Source organism: Theropithecus gelada, chromosome 13 (assembly GCF_003255815.1).
Source record: "Theropithecus gelada isolate Dixy chromosome 13, Tgel_1.0, whole genome shotgun sequence".
In the NCBI taxonomy this organism is placed as follows: domain Eukaryota; kingdom Metazoa; phylum Chordata; class Mammalia; order Primates; family Cercopithecidae; genus Theropithecus; species Theropithecus gelada.
In genome coordinates, this window is record NC_037681.1 from 64,653,947 (window position 1) to 64,673,010 (window position 19,064).

Genomic DNA, 19,064 nt, shown 5'->3' on the forward strand with positions numbered 1-19,064 from the left:
TTTTGTTTTGTTTTGTTTTGTTTTGTTTTATTGAGATGGAGTCTCGCTCTGTCGCCCAGGCTGGGGTGCAATGACATGATCTCGGCTCACTGCAACCTCCATCTCCCGGGTTCAAGCGATTCTCCTGCCTCAGCCTCCCAATAGCTGGGATTACAGCCCACAACCATGCCTGGCTAATTTTTGTGTTTTTAGTAGAGATGGGGTTTCTCCATGTTGGCCAGGCTGGTCTCAAACTCCTGACCTCAGGCAAGCTACCTGCCTGGGCCTCCCAAAGTACTGGGATTACAGGCGTGAGTCACCGTGCCTGGCCTGTCATTTTTATTTTTAAAATGTTTTATTTAACTTGACATTATAATCTTACATATTTATTAGGTACAGAATGATGTTGTAACATATGTATGCAGTGTAAAATGATTAAGTCAAGCTAATGAACATACCTGTCACCTTAAATAATTATTATTTATTCCACCTGTCTAACCACAACTTTTTATCCTTTGACCAATATCTCCTCATTTTGCACCACCCTCCCAGCCTCTGGTAACTACCATTCTACTCTCTGCTTCTGTGAGTTTGATTGTTTTAGATGTCACGTGCAAGTAAGAATATACAATATTTGTCTTTCTATTCCTGGCTTATTTTACTTAGCATAATATCCTCCAGGTTCATCCATGTTGTTGTAAATGACAGAATTTCCTTCTTTTTTAAGACTGAACAGTATTCCATTGTGTATATATACACCACATTTTCTTTATCCATTCATTCATTGATGGACACTTAGGTTGATTGCGTAACTTGGTTTTGGTAAATAATGCCACAGTGAACACGGGAGTGCAGATACTTCTTCCACATACTGAATTCAGTTCCTTAGGGTTACCCAGAAGTGGGATTGCTGGATCATACAGTAATTCTGGTTTTAGTTTTTTGAGGAATAGATAGTTGTCCAGAATGACTAATAATTTACATGCCCACCATCAGTGTACAAGGGTTCTCTTTTCTCCACATCCTTACCAATACCTGTTATCTTTATCTTCCTAATAGCTATTCTGACAGGTGTGAGATGATATGTCATTGTGCCTTTAATTTGCGTTTCCCTGATGATTAGTGAGGTTGAGCATTTTTTCACATATCTATTGGCCATTTGTATGCCATTTTAATTTTAAAAAGCACTTTTCTTTCCTCTGAATTTTTTTATTTTGAATTTTTTTTCTTTTTAGAGACGTGTTCTCACTCTGTCATGCAGGCTGAAGTGCAGTGGTCTATCACTACAGTCTTGAACTCCTGGGCTAAAGCAATCTTCCCGCCTCAGCTTCCCTAGTAGCTAGGACTACATGTGCTTGCTACTGAACCCAGTTAATTAAATTTTTTTTTTTTTTTTTTTGAGAGACAGAGTCTTGCTCTGTTGCACGGGCTGGAGTGCAGTGACATGATCTCAGCTCATTGCAGTTTCTGCCTCTCAGGTTCACGTGATCCTCCTGCCTCAGCCCCCCAGTAGCTGGGATTACAGGCAAGTGCCACCATGCCCGGCTAATTTTTGTATTTTTAGTAGAGATGGGGTTTTACTATGTTGGCCAGGTTGGTCTCGAACTCCTGACCTCAGGTGATCCACCCGCCTCGGCCTCCCAAAGTGCTGGGATTACAGGTTTGAGCCACTGTGCCTGGGCTAAAAAAATTTTTTTTACAGAGACAGAGTCTCACTTTGTTGCCCAGGGTGGTCTTGAGCTACTGGCCTCAAGCAATCCTCCTACCTTGAACTCCCAAAGCGCTGGGGTTGCAGGCATGAACCACTGCATCACCCAGCCTGGTTTGTTTGTTCATTTGTTTGTTTTTAGTATCTTTTTGGTTCGTGAATACAATACTCTCTTATTTCTCTTGAAGATTTTTTTCCCCTAGTCCTTGCATGATTTTTTCGTTCGGGTTCCTTTTTCTTTGTTTGATTTATTTTGCTTTTCATGTTGTATGTTTCCTTTCAGTATCTGGTAATCTTTGCATAGCTCTTCATATTTAAGTGTAGCCCTGACAGCCTTGACAGGGATGTCATTAGATAGGCCTCACTGTAGGATGATTGTGGAGACTAAGCATTTTATGGAGTATTCCTGTGTGTAAGTAATGTGTGGGTGCTTTCTCTGGGACTATTGAATTTCCTCAGAGAGCAATAGAGCTGTTGCCTGCTTGTGATTTCTTTGATTTTTGGGAGTTGGTAAAGAAGGCTGAGCATATCAGCATTCATTATGCAAATTTATAGTTTAAATCACTGGTTTTCTATAAGGCTTCTTACTCTGGCCCTCAGCTAAATCTGCTGTCTCTAAACCCAGAAGTCTCTGTAGTTCATCCTTTGCAAGATAAACCTCCAGTCTTTTGCTTTTTTTTTTTTTGGAGACAGGGTTTTACTCTGTCACCCAGGCTGGAGTGCAGTGGCGTAGTCACTGCAATCTTCACCTCTCGGGTTCAAGTGATCTTCCTGCCTCAGCCTCCTGAGTAGCTGGGATGACAGGCGCCTGCCACCACACCTGGGGTAATTTTTGTATTTTTAGTAGAGACAGGGTTTCACCATGTTGGCCAGGCTAATCTCAAACTCCTGACTTCAGGTGATATGCCTGCCTCGGCCTCCCAAAGTGCTGGGATTACAGGCGTGAGCCACCCCACCTGGCCTTTCTTATTTTTTTTCAAGAGACAGGGTGTCACTTTGTCACTTAGGCTAAAGTACAGTGGCATGGTCATAGTTCACTACAGCCTCAATCTCTTGAGCTCAAGTGATCCTCCTGCCTCAGCCTCCCAAGTAGCTGATGCTGCAGGCGTACACCACCATGCTAGGCTAATTTTTTCCCCATTTTTTTTGGTAGAGATAGGGTCTTGCTATGTTGTCCAGGTGGTCTCAAACTCCTGGCCTCCAGCAATTCTCCCACTTAGGCATCCCAAAGTGCTTGGATTCCAGGCATGAGCCACCATGCCCAGCCCAGACGTGTATTAAAACTACCAAACAGGCCAGGTGTGGTGACTCACACTTGTAATTCCAGCACTTTTGAGGTGGGAGGATTGCTGGAAGCCAGGAGTTCAAGGCTGCAGTGAGCTATGATTGTACCACTGCACTCCAACCTGGGTGACAGAGCAAGATCCTATCTCTAAAAATAAAAAATACATGTCTGCAAGTTATTTAGTAATCTTTGAGAGATGGGGTCTACGTTCCTTTATCTTCAATTTGAACAGAACTTAGTGACTTGATTGTAACCAGTAATGCAGCAGAAGTGACTTCTGATGGTGGGACAGAAAACGCCATGTAGCTCTGCCTGGGAAACCAGGTGACATGTAAGAAGCCTGACAGTGTTGAGATCCTCATACTGGAGAGGCCACATACAGATAATCCTTGGGACAGTCTCAGCTAAATTCCTAGCCAGCATCCCTCATCAACTGCCAATCATGTTAAGTGAGCTTTCAGGTGACCTTCTCCCCAGCCAATATTTGTATGCAATAATATGAGAAAACCGAAGTGAGAACTGCCCACTTGAGCCCTTACAATTAGTGAGCCAATATTGATACATTGTTAACTAAAGCTCATCATTTATTTGCATTTTCTTAGTTTTTACCTAATATCCTTTTTCTATCCAAGATCCCATTAAGGATGTACCACGTTACATTTAGTCATCATGTCTCCTTAGGCTCCTGTTGACTGTGGCAGTTTCTCAGGCTTTCGTTGTTTTTTGTCACCTTGACAATTTTGAGGAGTACTGGTCAGATATTTTGTAGGATAGCCTTCTATTGGAGTTTCTCTAATGCTTTTCTTATGATTTGACTGGGGTTATTATGGATTTTGTTTTGGAGGAAGGCCACTGAGGTAAAGTGCCTTTCTCATTAGGTTATACCAAGAATATGAACCGTTAATGTCAAGTTTGATTACCTGGCTGAGGTAGTGTTTGTCAGGTTTCTCCACTGTAGAGTTATTCTCTCCCTCGTTTTTATTTTGTACTTTTTGAAAAGAAGGTAACTGCCCAGTCTACGCTTAGGGGGTGGGAAGTTGTGCTTGACCTCTTTGAAGGTGGAAGATCTACATAAATTATTTGGCATTCTTCTGCATTAAAGATTTATCTGGTATCCCCATTCATTTACATATTCAATCCTTTATTTTTATCAGCAGACTCATGAATATTTGTAGTATGGGTTATAATCCAGTATTACGTTATTTTGTTGTTCAGATTATTTATCCATTAAAAAAGAAAACGATCTGTCATAGACCAAGAGTAGTTATAACATCTCAGAAATAGAATCACTGGATCAGAGTTTCCAATTATTATATAATCTTGGTATTTTTAGGATACATTTCTAAGCCACCTAGCATGATTGGCAAAATCACAGGTGGAGAGATTTTCCATAGCCAGCCTACCTTGCTTCATCCAGCACTGTACGTGGAATGACTTAACTGAAGCTTACCTTTTAGTTTTCATTTTTTAAATAAACTTTTAATGTTGAAATAATTTCAGATTTACAGAAAAGTTTGCAAAGGTAGTACAGAGACTTCCCCATCTACTCCCCACCCAGTTTCTACGTTAACTTTTTTTCTGAGACAGGGTCTTGCTCTGTCACCTGTCATACCACTGGAGTGCAGTGGTGTAATCAGGGCTCACTGCAGCCTCAACCTCCCAGGCTCAGGAGTTCTCCCATCCCAGCCTCCTGGGCCACCATGTCTGGCTAAGTTTTTAATTTTTTGTAGAAATGGGGTCTTATTATGTTGCTCAGGCTGATCTCGAACTCCTGGGCCCAAGTGATCCTCCTACCTTGGCCTCCCAAAGTGTTGAGATTACAGGTATGAGCTACCACACCTGGCCACTAATGTTAACTTTTTACATTTACTGTAGTGCATTTATCAAAAATAAAAAGACTTAACATTACTATTCTGTTAAACTAAACTCTAGTCTTTGGATTTCACCAGTTTTTCTAGTAATTCTGTTTATCTGTGTCAATAGCCAATCAGGGATATGACACTGCGTTGCCTTTTGAGCCCCTGAACATTTATATAACTATTATTTATTTTTTAAAAGGAAGAAAAAAGCTTGTAATACATTAGCCACTGAAGCCCAGAGTTTGAGAATGCAAGGTCTAGGCTAGTCTTAATAGGTTAGATTTCTGATTTGCCACTTAGTTGTGTTGTCTGGATACCCTAGGTATCCCAGTTTTCTCGATGGTAAAATGAGAATATAAATAGTTCTAACCTTACCAGGTTGTTTTTAGAATTAAATGATACAGTGTATATCAGTATCTTAGTGTAGTGCCTGACATATAGAACTCATTAAAAAATGAGGCATTGTTATTGCTATTTATGTTACTTTTCTAGTCAAAAGAGCAACATACTAGCCTTCAGAAACCTTTGGCAAAAATTTTATCCATGAGCCTGAAGCATCCCTAACACCACCTCATTTTCTTTGATAGGAAGCAGATGGGAATGACAGATTGTGCTGTTCTTAAGCAAGGCTTGCCAATGTCCATGTACCCCCTCTAAAAAAGTGTGCCAACTGCAGTAAGGAGGAGAATTTTGAAATATTTGGTTGTCTTTTTTTGAAGTTTTATGATTTCTTGTTTGTTTGTTTTTGAGATGGAGTCTCGCTCTGTTGCCCAGGCTGGACTGCAATGGCATGATCCTGGCTCACCACAACCTCTACCTCCCAGGTTCAAGCAATTCTCCTGTCTCAGCCTCCCGAGTAGCTGGGATCACAGGCACCCACCACCATGCCTGGCCAATTTTTGTATTTTTAGTAGGGACGGGGTTTCACCATATTGACCAGGCTGGCCTTAAACTCCTTGCCTCAAGTAATCCGCCCGCCTCAGCCTCCCAAAGTGCTGGGATTACAGGCGTGAGCCACCACGCCCAGCCTAAAGATTTTTTATTAAAAGTCTCCCTGAGAATTGTTTGCTTTTTTGATATTTGTTTTTCTAAAGAGTAGAATTTAAATAAGTTAATGTTTGTGAAGCATTTAAGACAGAGCCTACCACAGAACAAGCACTACAGAAGTATTTGCTTATTCCTTAGTCCCTCAAATAAGGTAAAAGCGTAACATAATGTGCCTCTGGTGCAAAAATGAAATAATAAGAGGTACGAGGGCCATTAACTCTCTCAGATTACTTCCCTGGTTGTCTCCGCAGGGGCTTGGTTTCGGACCAGACCTCTCTGCAGTCTGCCCCATCATGCTCTTAAGACTGTTGAAGATTCTTACTTTTGGTCATACGGCTGGTAAAAGTGCAGGTAGTGTCAGCATTTGTAATTACTGGGGAATAAAGGGAGATTGAATTAGTTTAAGCAGTTTTTTCACTATGTATTTTGCAGTTTAAAATTTCTTTACAATCACAAGTATTCCATATATGGCTACTAGGAAGAAATGGTCCTGGCCAGGCGTGGTGGCTCACACCTGTAATCCCAGCACTTTGGGAGGCCGAGGTGGGCAGATCACAAGGTCAGGAGATCAAGACCAGTCTGGCCAACATAGTGAAACCCCGTCTCTACTAAAAATACAAAAAATTAGCCGGGTGTGGTGGCAAGTTCCTGTAATCCCAGCTACTGAGGAGGCTGAGGCAGGAGAATGAATGACATCAACCCGGGAGGTGGAGGTTACAGTGAGCGGAGATTGTGCCACTGCATTCCAGCGTGGGTGACAGAGCGAGACTCCATAAAAAAAAATTGTTATGGAAAATGTCAGACATACATAAAGGTGGAAATAATATATACTGAACCTCTGTGTACCTATCAATCAACTTTAACAATTATTGACACAGAGCAAATTAAAGATAATATTATTGAGTGTGTAAACTTCCATAACATCCTCAGTCTCATAGCAACCATTTTGGTTTTTGTATATTTTCTGTGTGCAGATTTTATATTTTAAAATAACAGTACAAATATTTTTGTTTTTCTTTGTGTTATTAATAACTGCTTTGTGTTACCAAATACAATGTATTTTTTGTAAGTAGTATTAACGATAATCCATCATTTTAGTGGGGGATTGAAATTTCTGTTTTGTACTCCTTATCCATCCTCTCTTTGTTCATTTGTTCTTTTTTTCAGCTCTGTTCTAACTTTAGCTTGTAAAGGGCACTGTTGCTTTTATGATGCAGTAGATACCAAGGTGATGCATCTTGGTTTCCATGTATTTATAAACAATAGATACGCTTTGATATAGAGGTATCATGGGTTTTGCTTTTTTTTTTTTTTTTTTTTTTTTTTGAGACAAGGTCTTGCTCTGTGGTCCAGGCTGTGTGCAGTGGTGCAATCACGGCTCACTGCAGCCTTGATCTCCTGTGCCCAAGAGTTCCTCCCACCTCAGCCTCCCAAACAGCTGGGATTACAGGCCCAAGCCACCATGCCTAGCTAAAATTAAATTTTTTTTTTTTGTAGAGACAGAGTCTTCCTACGTTGCCCAGGTGGGTCTTGAATACCTGGATTCAAGTGGTCCTCACACTTCAGCCTCCCAAAGTGCTGGGATTACAGGCATGAGCCACCACATCTGGCCATTTTTTTTTTTTTTAAATCCTTCGTGAGGTCAGGTGGAGAATCAGCATGTAAGTTTTAAGATGTTGAGTGATTGAAGAACAACTATACTCCAGTTTTGGGCTTGATTATACCCCTTCTTTCAGTATCCCTAATAAATAATCTTCTTAAAACACGTCTTTAACGTTAACTAGATAACTCATTTTTAATGTAGCATATTTTATGCCTTTTGCTTAATGTAGCAAATATGCCTTTTATCCATTGTTCTAGATCTGCCTTCTGGAACAAATGAATAAGTCATTTTCTTCTTTTAGAAGAATTCAGCGTTCACTATCAGCCCTGTTAGGACTTAATACCACCTCTATTCTAAGCAGTCCCAGCGTCTTCAAACCTTATTTATAGAATGTGTTTTTTGAACTTTATGCTCTTCTCATTGTTCTGCTTTAGGATATATTTTCTTTGTCAAATGTCAGTTAAAATGTGATTCTCAGAACTGAATATGGTGCTTTATATGTTTGGCAGTTCAGGGAGCTTATATTAATTTAGACTGAAGTGTTTATATTTTCCAGCTTTAATGAGCTTGAGTTGGTAACCTTGGTTTACTCATCTTCTAGTGGGCCTCTGCAATGTGAGTGGTAGTGAATGTGTATTTTTTTATAGTAAAATGGATATTTCATTTGATGCTCATTTGTTCATTTATTTGTTTATTCCACAAATATTTATGGAGTGCCTACTAAGTGCCATGGTAATTTTGTTAATATGATAATGAACAAGACAGATGCCCTTCTTCTTCTCATAGAGCCTACATTCTGATCAGGGTATAAAAGCAAAGAATTTGATGAAAAACAATTTCAGCAAGTTATGAGCAAAATAAAAACAGGAAAATGAGATGTGATGGTGTTGGGAGAATAGTCTGGAAGGTTTCTCTAAGTTGACATTGGGGCTGAGATCTAAATGTCAGGAAGGAGCTAGCCATGCACCTCTGGAGGTGGAGGGATGAGAGTGATTCTAGGAAGAATAGAGCAAATCTAAGGGTCTAGATATGGGAAACAAGTTCGGTATATTGGGGGAATAGAAGGCCACTGTGGCTAGAGAACAGTAAATGGTAACTGAAGAGTTACAGGAAGTAAGGTTGAAGAACTAAGCAGGGGTCAGATCATAGAGAGATAGATGTACTAAGTTTGAATTTTCTTCTAAATTCATTGGGATGTCCGGAGACATGATTCCATTATGCTTAAGAAAGGTCACTCTAGAGAATGAATAGAGAGGCTAAAGTTAAAGAGGTTATTGTAGTAGATCATAACAACTTTGACTGAAATGATGCAGCTACTGATTGAGAGATGTGGACCAATTAGGGCTATATTTGGAGGTAAAATTGATAGAATTTGCTAATGGAATACATAGTGTATGTAAAAGAAAGCAGAATCAAAGCTCTTACCTATAAATACATATATATTTGTTCAAGTGAAGAAACAGAGATTTGTCTCAACTCTGGAGGAAAAAGTCTGGCATACTTTTAATATTTACCCTTGTGTGTGTTGGTGGTGGTTAAGTGCATCACCTCCGGAGCCAGACAGCCTGCGTTAGAACAGCTCTGCTACCTACTCAGACAAGTTGCTTAGCCTTTCTGTGACTCAGTGCCTTCATCTATAACATGAGGACAGTAATAAACCTTTGAATATTGTTGCAAATGAATTGATACGCATGAAGTTAATGTAGGTTCCAGTGCCTGGTTACAGTAAAGAGACTGTTAATGTTAGCTTTTATTGTTTCTAGAGTTTTGGCAAGGGTAATCTTGAGTCTACATGTTACCCATAAGGAACCCTTGTTTTGTGTTTTCCTGTAACTGTATGTTGCTACATAAGAATCTCCAATAACACATTTGTATCAAGGCTCTTTGAAGTATGCTCATACTGCAGTGTCTTAGATTGAAGAAATGTCTTCAATTAGTAGACATGTTGGATTTTTTGCTATTATACTTCAAACTGTAGTATTTATATTGTTGTCTAGGGAAGTGTCATTAATCCTATTTCTATAAAGTTATAAAATTTATCACAAGAAATTTGTTCACTTCATCTCTTACAGAATTGCAATTCAGTTAGGAAGAATTTGATGCTTTAGCAGCCTTAAATATTTAGTCTTGTTCTACATTTTTTCCAGAAAGGAACTTTTCCCTCAGTTACTGTGATAATATACATCTCTTTTATATGCTTTATTAAAGTTTGATGCTGACTTAACAGAGGCCATTGCATCCCAGTTCTTACTCTGCCTTGAGTGTAGAATTCATGTGTTTTATTTATTATGTTTTTAAGTAGAGTTCACCGATGAATTTACTTCAAGGAAATGATATTCATTTTTAAAAACAGGATGTATATGCTGAGTCTTAATGGCTCATTCACTGTTCCAGTGTGAGTGATCGTTTCTTTGATTTGTTTGCAGAAAAAAAAAAAATTGGGGCATTGATATATTGATATATGATTTAGATATAATTCTTTAGATTTTTATAGATTGTAGCTTCTGATTGCTAAAAAAAGATTCACTGAAGCAATTTTCCTAGTTGAAATAATATTCATTAAATGATCTTACATTCACAGTTTAAAATGGAAAGGTACAAAATTGTATATAATGGAAGGTATCTCTTTCACTCCTGTCTCCTTCTTTTCTTCAAGATTTCTAGTTGTGGATTAATTCCAGAGAATGAATACAAATATGTACACACATATAAATAAACAAGTGTGTGTGGGTGTGTATATATATATATATATTCTACAAATTGTAGCATATGATGTTTTATGTTAAATAGGTATCATAACATCCTATTAATCAGTTCCCAAGTGAGTAATACAAATATTGTTTTATATGTTTACTTTTGCTAACAGCACTGCAGTGAATAGTTAGTTTGTACAGACAGGAGTAAACCTGTGGGCACATTTTTAGAATTTTGTTAAGTGATATGTGCAAATGTAATTTTGATAGATTTTTATTAAATTAATTTAGCTTTCCACTGAGATTCTGCCAGTCTGTTGTTATCAGCAATGTTAGTATGTTTCTATATAACATCACCAGGAGAATGATTACCAAGCCTTTGATCTTTGTCAGTCTGATACATGAAAAGTGATATTTTGGTATTGTCTTAATTTTCATTTCTCTTATTAATGTAAGGTTGGGCATAATTTAAGATGCATTTGTGAGGGTTTTTTTTTTTTGGTTCATTTTTGTGTCATGTTTGCTGTTTGCTTATTTATAGGACTGTTTTGTTTATTTTTATTGATAAATGTTAGATGTATATATTTTCAGGGGACATGTGATAATTGCATACATTAATATAACCAAATTGGAGTTACTGGGATATTGTTTTACTTTATGCTTTTTAAAAATTTAGTTTTTTTTTTTTTTAAACTAAAATATACATTTTCATAATTTAACTAAATGATTCTACAAGACTTGGTGGTTTCTGCACTCTTCTTCTTGGAGAACTTTCTTCTGAAACAACCATTTTGAACTCTTTTTTTTTTTTTTTTTGATATGGAGTCTCACTCTGTTGCCCAAGTTGGAGTTCAGTGGTGCGACCTTGGCTCACTGCAAGCTCTGCCTCCCGGGTTCATGCCATTCTGCCGCCTCAGCCTCCCAAGTAGCTGGGACTACAGGCGCCTGTCACTACTCCTGGCTAATTTTGTTTTTGTATTTTTAGTAGAGACGGGTTTTCACCGTGTTATCCAGGATGGTCTCAATCTCCTGACCTCATGATCTGCCTGCCTCGGCCTCCCAAAGTGCTGGGATTACAGGCGTGAGCCACCGCGCCCGGCCTATTTTGAACCCTTAACATCTGATTCTTTTGGAATTTATCTTCGTATCTCTAAATAATGTGCTTCTGGTACTGCTTTTTGATTTTTCAATTCTGGGAATTATCTATTGATCTCCCATTTTGGAAGGTGAGAAGTAGGTTCTTTCACTTACCCCCATTACACATACACACGACAACCCCCACCAACACATTCTCACTCTTAATCTTTACACTCAAGATTACTTACTAAGCAAGTAATTGTTTTAAAGAAAGTAGTATAGTAGAGGGCATTTGTGAAATAAATGTTTGGAAATGATTTAATGATTTCATGATTTTTGTTGGTGGAAAAAAGATAATCTTTATTACACTGTCAAATTTGCATTATATTGTCTGGGAACACTCATACGTTTGCACCAAGGTTGTTCAAAAGAGCATTATACATTAAAGAAAAAATGAGAAATATCTTGAATGTTAATTGATAGCAGAATGGATGATATGCACGTACAAGGGAATACAGTGAATGAGCTACAACTCTGCATCAATGTAGATGAATCTCAGAAATACAATGTTGCCCAGGAAAAATAAATATTAACATAATAGTACATACTGCACTTTGTATCATTGAAAAGTGCCAAATCTATAAAACAGAACAACCACACATTAATATAGTTAAACTACAAGGGATACTAATTACAAAATTCAGGATTGTGACCACCTTGGGACAGAGAGGGGTATGATTGGAGAGAGGCTAAGTAGTAGGCTTTATAATGTTCTAGTTCTTAAACAGTGTGGTTGGATGCATGTTTGTTTTATTACTCCTTAACTATATAAACACATTAAACTCTTACATGTGTGATAGTTTATAATATTTAAAAAATAAAATCATTATGGGACAACCCCAGATTTAAAATGAGATCAATGTGGAACTTTAAAAAAAAAATTACCAATTTGCAAAATAATGGAATTAGTGATTCAGCCAGAAGGTGTGCTGGTGACATATGCTTAGTCAATTAAGTGCCCGTTCCCAGCACTTCCCAGGACTCTGCATCTTGAGCAAGTGACTTTCAGAGAGAAAACCAAATGTAGGAGTCTTTACAAAGATGCGCAGTAGGTAAGCAAAGCCATTGTTGGTGTAACCTTCATTCGGTTTTGCAGCCTAGCCTCAGGGGCTCTTTTGTTTCCTGATGGTTTTCCAGTTGGCCTTCCAGGCTCCCTCCCATTCTTAGAGACCCTAATAGCTTTCTATTGAAGACCCCACCTTCCTTCTCTCCTTTATTTTATTTAAAAAAAATTTTTTTAAGTTCTAGGGTACATGTACAGAATGTGCAGTTTTGTTACATAGGTATACACATGCCATGGTGGTTTGCTGCACCCATCAACCCGTCACCTACATTAGGTATTTCTCCTAATGCTATCCCTCCCCAGATGAAAAACAAATTTGGAAATTGAAATTTCTAAACTTTTAAAAAAACTTCTGAATGAAGAGTTCTTGTGGATTTTGAACCTGCTTGTTAAAGTGTAAAAAAGAGCAGTACCTTAATTGCAGAAGCATCAGGAAAGATGAAAACTGCAACAAAACTTTTTTCCATAATTGATAGATGGGATTGAAAAGTGATTTAAGGCTGGGCACAATGGCTCACGCCTGTAATCCCAGCACTTTGGGAGGCTGAGGCAGGCAGATCACTGGGGGTCAGGGGTTTGAGACCAGCCTGGGCAACATGATGAAACCCCTTCTCTATTAAAAAATACAAAAATGAATTTGGCCAGGCGCGGTGGCTCACGCCTGTAATCCCGGCACTGAGGCAGGTGGATCACAAGGTCAGGAGTTTGAGACCAGCCTGGCCAATATGGTGAAACCCCATCTCTACTGAAAATACAAAAATCAGCTGGACGTGGCAGCGGATGCCTATAGTCCCAGCTACTTGGGAGGCTGAGGCAGGAGAATCACTGGAACCCGGGAGGTGGAGGTCGCAGGGAGCCAAGATCTCACCACTGCACTCCAGCCTGGGTGATAGAGCGAGATTCCATCTCAAAAAAAAAAAAAAAAAAAAAAGAGCTGGGTTGGGGGGGTGGGGCCTGTAGATTTGTAAAATCAAAAAAAAAAAAAAAAAAAAAAAAAGCTGAGTATGGTGGCATTTGCCTGTAGTCCCAGCCACTTGGGTGGCTGAAGCAGGAGAATCGCTTGTGAACCTGTGAGGCAGAGGTTGCAGTGAGATGACATCACTCAGCAGAGCGAGACTCCACCCCCACCAAGAAAAAAAGAAAAAAAGAAAGAAAAGTGACTTAATAAATACAGCCAACAATTCTGTTTCATTTTCATTTAAGTATCTTTTAAAGTTGTCTTTTCAGATGAAATAGCCTATACAAGCAAGCATATAAAAATGTACTTAGAACTAGGCTTTAAAATCTTTGTATCACAGAGAATTAAACCAGCACGTTCAAAAGTAATCAAGCATATTCTGTTACATTGCTCTCGGTACAAAATGCGACATTCTGCTGATAGAATGAAAAATAATTTTTACATGATTTTAATCTTATCCCTTCAGGACTCCTTTTCAATAAATACATTTGTAATTTATTAATACAGTATTATATATAACCCAGGAAAATTATAAAACTGATATATAACTTATAAATATTTACATATATACATTGAGTGGTTCATCAGATTTTTAAAAATGGGGATATGTACTTTTATTTTAAAATTCAGTAATGATCATACCTGGAAAAAAATCTCACAAAGATACCTAGACCTGGATGGAGGTAAATTAATGTAGACCAGTGTCTCTCAAAACCTTAAATCACCAGCATGCTTTTTTGATGATTCCATCTAAGATCTATTGAAAATAATCCTTAGGTGTGGGAATAGGGCTATGGAGTCTGCATTTTGAGCAGCCATAAGAGCAAACATTTTATGGTGTTTATTGTGTTTTAAGTGCTGTTTTAAGCACTTTACATTGACTCATTCTTCACAGCATCCCTATGAGGTATAGGTACAGGTGACTAAGAAATTTGCCCAAGGTCACCTAGTTAGAGTGTAGGGTCAGCATTGTATGTAGAAAACATACCAGATAATTTTTTTGCATACTTTTGGGAACCATTACTCTAGTCTAAGTCATTTGAAATTGAGAAAGCTTTATTCAATAAAATAGTAAAGTTGGGTAGGTGGGGAGAGGGTGATGCATAGTAGTACTTTCCAGTTCTGAAGATTTTAAGTCTTTGTCAGTCAACACTGGGTAGCTACTTAATGGATTATAAGTTCAGCAATGTGAAGTCATTTTTTAGCACCATATTAAAGGTATGTTTTTAACAGAATCCAAGTAATGATACAGTTTTCAGTTTTGTAGATACATAGTAAAAGTGGTAAAACCAAATGTGTGTAGAATGGAGATTTTTATGTTTTAATTGAATTTTGAGGTTGTCTTCAGGTTCACTGGGAGGAGAAATCTTGATTTCAATACTTGCTTTTGAACGTCTTCTAAAATATATTAGCATATCTTTTTACCTTGATTTATTGAACAAGATGACTCACTGTTTTGAATATTCTCATTGTCCAGTGTTCTATAAACTCACATGTCGAACCCTGGACTCACCTTGTAAATTAAATCAGAAGAAAATTATTAACAAAGTTTTATTTCTTGTTTTTCCTTTCTCCTAGAACAGCGGTCTCAACGTGGCTGCAGATACAAGTCACCAGAGAGGCTTTTAAAAGATGATACCTGTGTCCCGTCCCTAGGGTTTCTGATTTAATTAGTCTGATTATTCTTATGTGCTAGGGCTGAGAAACCACTGTTCTGTAGGATGTAGGGGAGGAAATTTGTTGGGCTTTTGCTGTTGTTCCTGTAAATTAGAATAATACTAAAAAAAATCGAGATAGGAGTTACTAGACTATAGAGGGAATATTGTAGATACACTTTCTGTCAAATTTAAACATTTAACACCTGCATTTTTTTTCCAGATTTATTGCTAAACATGGGTGCATTTTTGGATAAACCCAAAACTGAAAAACATAATGCTCATGGTGCTGGGAATGGTTTACGTTATGGCCTGAGCAGCATGCAAGGATGGAGAGTGGAAATGGAAGATGCACACACAGCTGTTGTAGGTATTCCTCACGGCTTGGAAGACTGGTCATTTTTTGCAGTTTATGATGGTCATGCTGGATCCCGAGTGGCAAATTACTGCTCAACACATTTATTAGAACACATCACTACTAATGAAGACTTTAGGGCAGCTGGAAAATCAGGATCTGCTCTTGAGCTTTCAGTGGAAAATGTTAAGAATGGTATCAGAACTGGATTTTTGAAAATTGATGAATACATGCGTAACTTTTCAGACCTCAGAAATGGGATGGACAGGAGTGGTTCAACTGCAGTGGGAGTTATGATTTCACCTAAGCATATCTACTTTATCAACTGTGGTGATTCACGTGCTGTTCTGTATAGGAATGGACAAGTCTGCTTTTCTACCCAGGATCACAAACCTTGCAATCCAAGGGAAAAGGAGCGAATCCAAAATGCAGGAGGCAGCGTGATGATACAGCGTGTTAATGGTTCATTAGCAGTGTCTCGTGCTCTGGGGGACTATGATTACAAGTGTGTTGATGGCAAGGGCCCGACAGAACAACTTGTTTCTCCAGAGCCTGAGGTTTATGAAATTTTAAGAGCAGAAGAGGATGAATTTATCATCTTGGCTTGTGATGGGATCTGGGATGTTATGAGTAATGAGGAACTCTGTGAATTTGTTAAATCTAGGCTTGAGGTATCTGATGACCTGGAAAATGTGTGCAATTGGGTAGTGGACACTTGTTTACATAAGGTATGTAAATTTTTTTGTCATTAAAATAACGTTAATTTTGAAAAGGTACGGTAGGTAAAGTTAAGCAAACTTAAAATTTTAAAACTTAATATTTTCATAGAAGCTGTATGTTTTGAAATACTGTCTTTACCAGAAATGAAACCATTGTTTTCTTTGCCATCCCTGTCTGTCCCAACCTTCTAATTTGAAAATTAAGCTTGATAAATTTGAGGCATTTGTTGTCATTTAAGTACTTTATGGCTTGTTGCTGTAGCAGAAGCATTTACACAGAATTGTGACTGTTTCTTGACATTGGCAGTAACCATCTTACGCCTGATTATGAAGCAGCTTGATAAAATATGTATATAGTAGAATTCTGTACTAGATATTACTAAAAGATCAAGAGCCATGTAAAATATTGGCAGATGTACTAGATGCCTAGCCTATATAAAATTTAGTTCTGAGTCTTCTAGCGGTGAAGACAAAAACTGAAATTAAAATATGGGTTGTATATTTCTCATTGTCTTCTAAAAGCAGCTTTTACCTGGCAGTACAATCTAAAAAGGATTTACATGTGGCTCTCTAAGTAATACATGACTTGATGGATACTATCTTTTGTAGAAGACAAAATTCTTTTCATATAGATGTTTGTATTATTTCTGATTAAAAACCAAAGGCTCATATAAAATGTAATCTTGTGAATAATTCCTGTGGAACACTGAAGTTTATTTAGATTTGTAATTTTCTATGAATCATTTGCTTGATCCAGTAATAGAAAAAAAGTCCAGAGTAATAGATAATTGGCAGTCCTTTGAATGTCTTTAAAATACTCAGTTGTTTCAAGTGGGTTTTTGACAGCATCTATATATAATTCAATTAAAATTTGAGTTATCTGGCCAGAGTGTCTGGAGTAAGTATTCTCTAACAAAAGATATCAAGATAAAACTGACCTTTAGTTATATGAAATAAATAAAGGATTTGACTTATTTATTCTGTCTAGATTAGAACCATTCTATCTCCCTACTCCAAAATTTACTGTGGAAGGTATGGGCATAACCAGACAGTTTTTCAGAAAGGATCTCTGGGTCTCTGGAAATGCCCAGATTTTGGTTAAATACCAATTTATTTTTAATAGAATGGAAAGAGACAGTTTCAAAAACAAAAAATTTAAAAGCTGTTCTTGTCAGTGGACAGCCTTTTTCTGAAAGAATTTTAATGATGGTACCTCTAGCTCCTCTGATTTTTATTTTTAACACACTGTATCTTTTTTCTTCTGGATGAGTTAAGTAAAGAAGTATCGATGGTTGTTGGTGATCAAATAGTAAGTGGGTCTAAAATTAATATATTTGTCTTTGAAATCTAAATGAAGCGATTCTGACCTGCAGATTTTTGAGACAAGCATAGGCGTATGTTTGTTGCCTGACTAATTGATGAAAACAGCGTTTTCCCCAATTATATATATATATAAAAAGTCTATACTTATTATTGGGAAAAAAATCCAGATGATACAAAAAATATAAACAAACACTCAAAATTTTGCCATCCACCTAAGTCAGCTACTTTGATTGCTGCAGTGTATATCTTTCCAGTCTTTTCTGCCTGCCTGTGAGTGTGTGTATTTTTATAAAACCGAGGTGATTATACTTGTTATTCTACAGCCTGCCTTTTCCAACAATATATTGTAGAGAGATCTCCATGCCTATAAGTATTGATCTGTATAATTTTTCTTGACTGCATAGTATTTTATTGAAAGAATGTGGTTGTGAGGGAATAGCCAAAAAATCTATTAGGTCTGTAATTTGGACTAAGGAAAGAAGTTTGTATTAGTAGATTAACTCTTATCCATTGAAAGGATGCTAGTTTTTGAGAATTTTGACTCAACCCTTTTGAATGAGGTTTAAATATTTCTGGTGGTATATCTTCACTTGATAGCTTTTATCAATTTAGAGTGATTAAATGTTCATGTTGATGGTGTTAAAAGATTCTAGATGGCATCCTAGAATCTCAGAAATGAGGAATGATAATAACAGACAAGAAGTTGGGGCCCATGATTCATTCAGTGTTAATGGAAGCTGACCATCATAGTTCCTTCTAATGGAGCTGCATTCAAATTGAAATCAGTTTGGAGGTTTGAGTTGAAACAAAACAGACTTAAAATTGTTTTTGAACTATTGAAAGTTACTTATGACAACCTTCATTTCTGTTTAACTTCATAATTTTGTCTTTCCATTTATTTGTATTGTAAAAGCAAGGGTTAGCAATAAGATCAAATATAATTACTTTGAATTTATTCAGAAAAACTGTAAGTTAAAAATTCATGGAAAGCACTTAGCGATTGCTCAGTAGTTACCTGCTTTAAGAGGAGCAGAAACATTAATAAGTAGATGTTTCCCTGATAAGAGATTTAAATGAAGTCTTAGTTCTTTCTAACATTTCCATCACTTGTCATACCTTCATAATTTATAAGTACTTTCATCTTAACTCATTAAATCGTGGGAGGTTATCATAATCATCATCATGATAGTATTAGTAAATTGTTGCTTTCTGTAAGCCAAACGCTGTTCTAAATATTTTACACATTTTAACTCATGTAATTTTCACAACCATATGAGGTAGTCAGGATCGTGAGGTCAGGAGATAGAGGCCATCCTGGTTAACACGGTGAAATCCTGTCTCTACTAAAAAATAGAAAAAATTGTCCGGGGCCGGGCGCGGTGGCTCAAGCCTGTAATCCCAGCACTTTGGGAGGCCGAGACGGGCGGATCACGAGGTCAGAAGATCGAGACCATCCTGGCTAACACGGTGAAACCCCGTCTCTACTAAAAAATACAAAAAAACTAGCCGGGCGAGGTGGCGGGCGCCTGTAGTCCCAGCTACTCGGGAGGCTGAGGCAGGAGAATGGCGTAAACCCAGGACGCGGAGCTGGCAGTGAGCTGAGATTGCGCCACTGCACTCCAGCCTGGGTGACAGAGCGAGACTCCGGCTCAAAAAAAAAAAAAAAAAAAAAAAAAAAAA

At 37.7% G+C, this 19,064-nt stretch overlaps 1 protein-coding gene across 4 annotated transcripts in view; it reads left to right on the top strand.

Annotated features, from left to right (window-relative positions):
- PPM1B (protein phosphatase, Mg2+/Mn2+ dependent 1B) overlaps window positions 1-19,064 on the top strand; it is a 78,134-nt gene that overhangs the window by 29,872 nt on the left and 29,198 nt on the right. For 3 of the 4 annotated variants that reach the window (XM_025354203.1, XM_025354201.1, XM_025354200.1), the window contains exon 2: window positions 15,211-16,070. The exons of the other annotated variant lie outside the window; for it this stretch is intronic. In XM_025354203.1, the coding sequence (XP_025209988.1) occupies window positions 15,225-16,070 (846 nt within the window). In that variant the 5' untranslated portion in view covers window positions 15,211-15,224. The remainder of the gene's footprint in view (window positions 1-15,210; window positions 16,071-19,064) is intronic. 4 annotated transcript variants of the gene reach the window in all.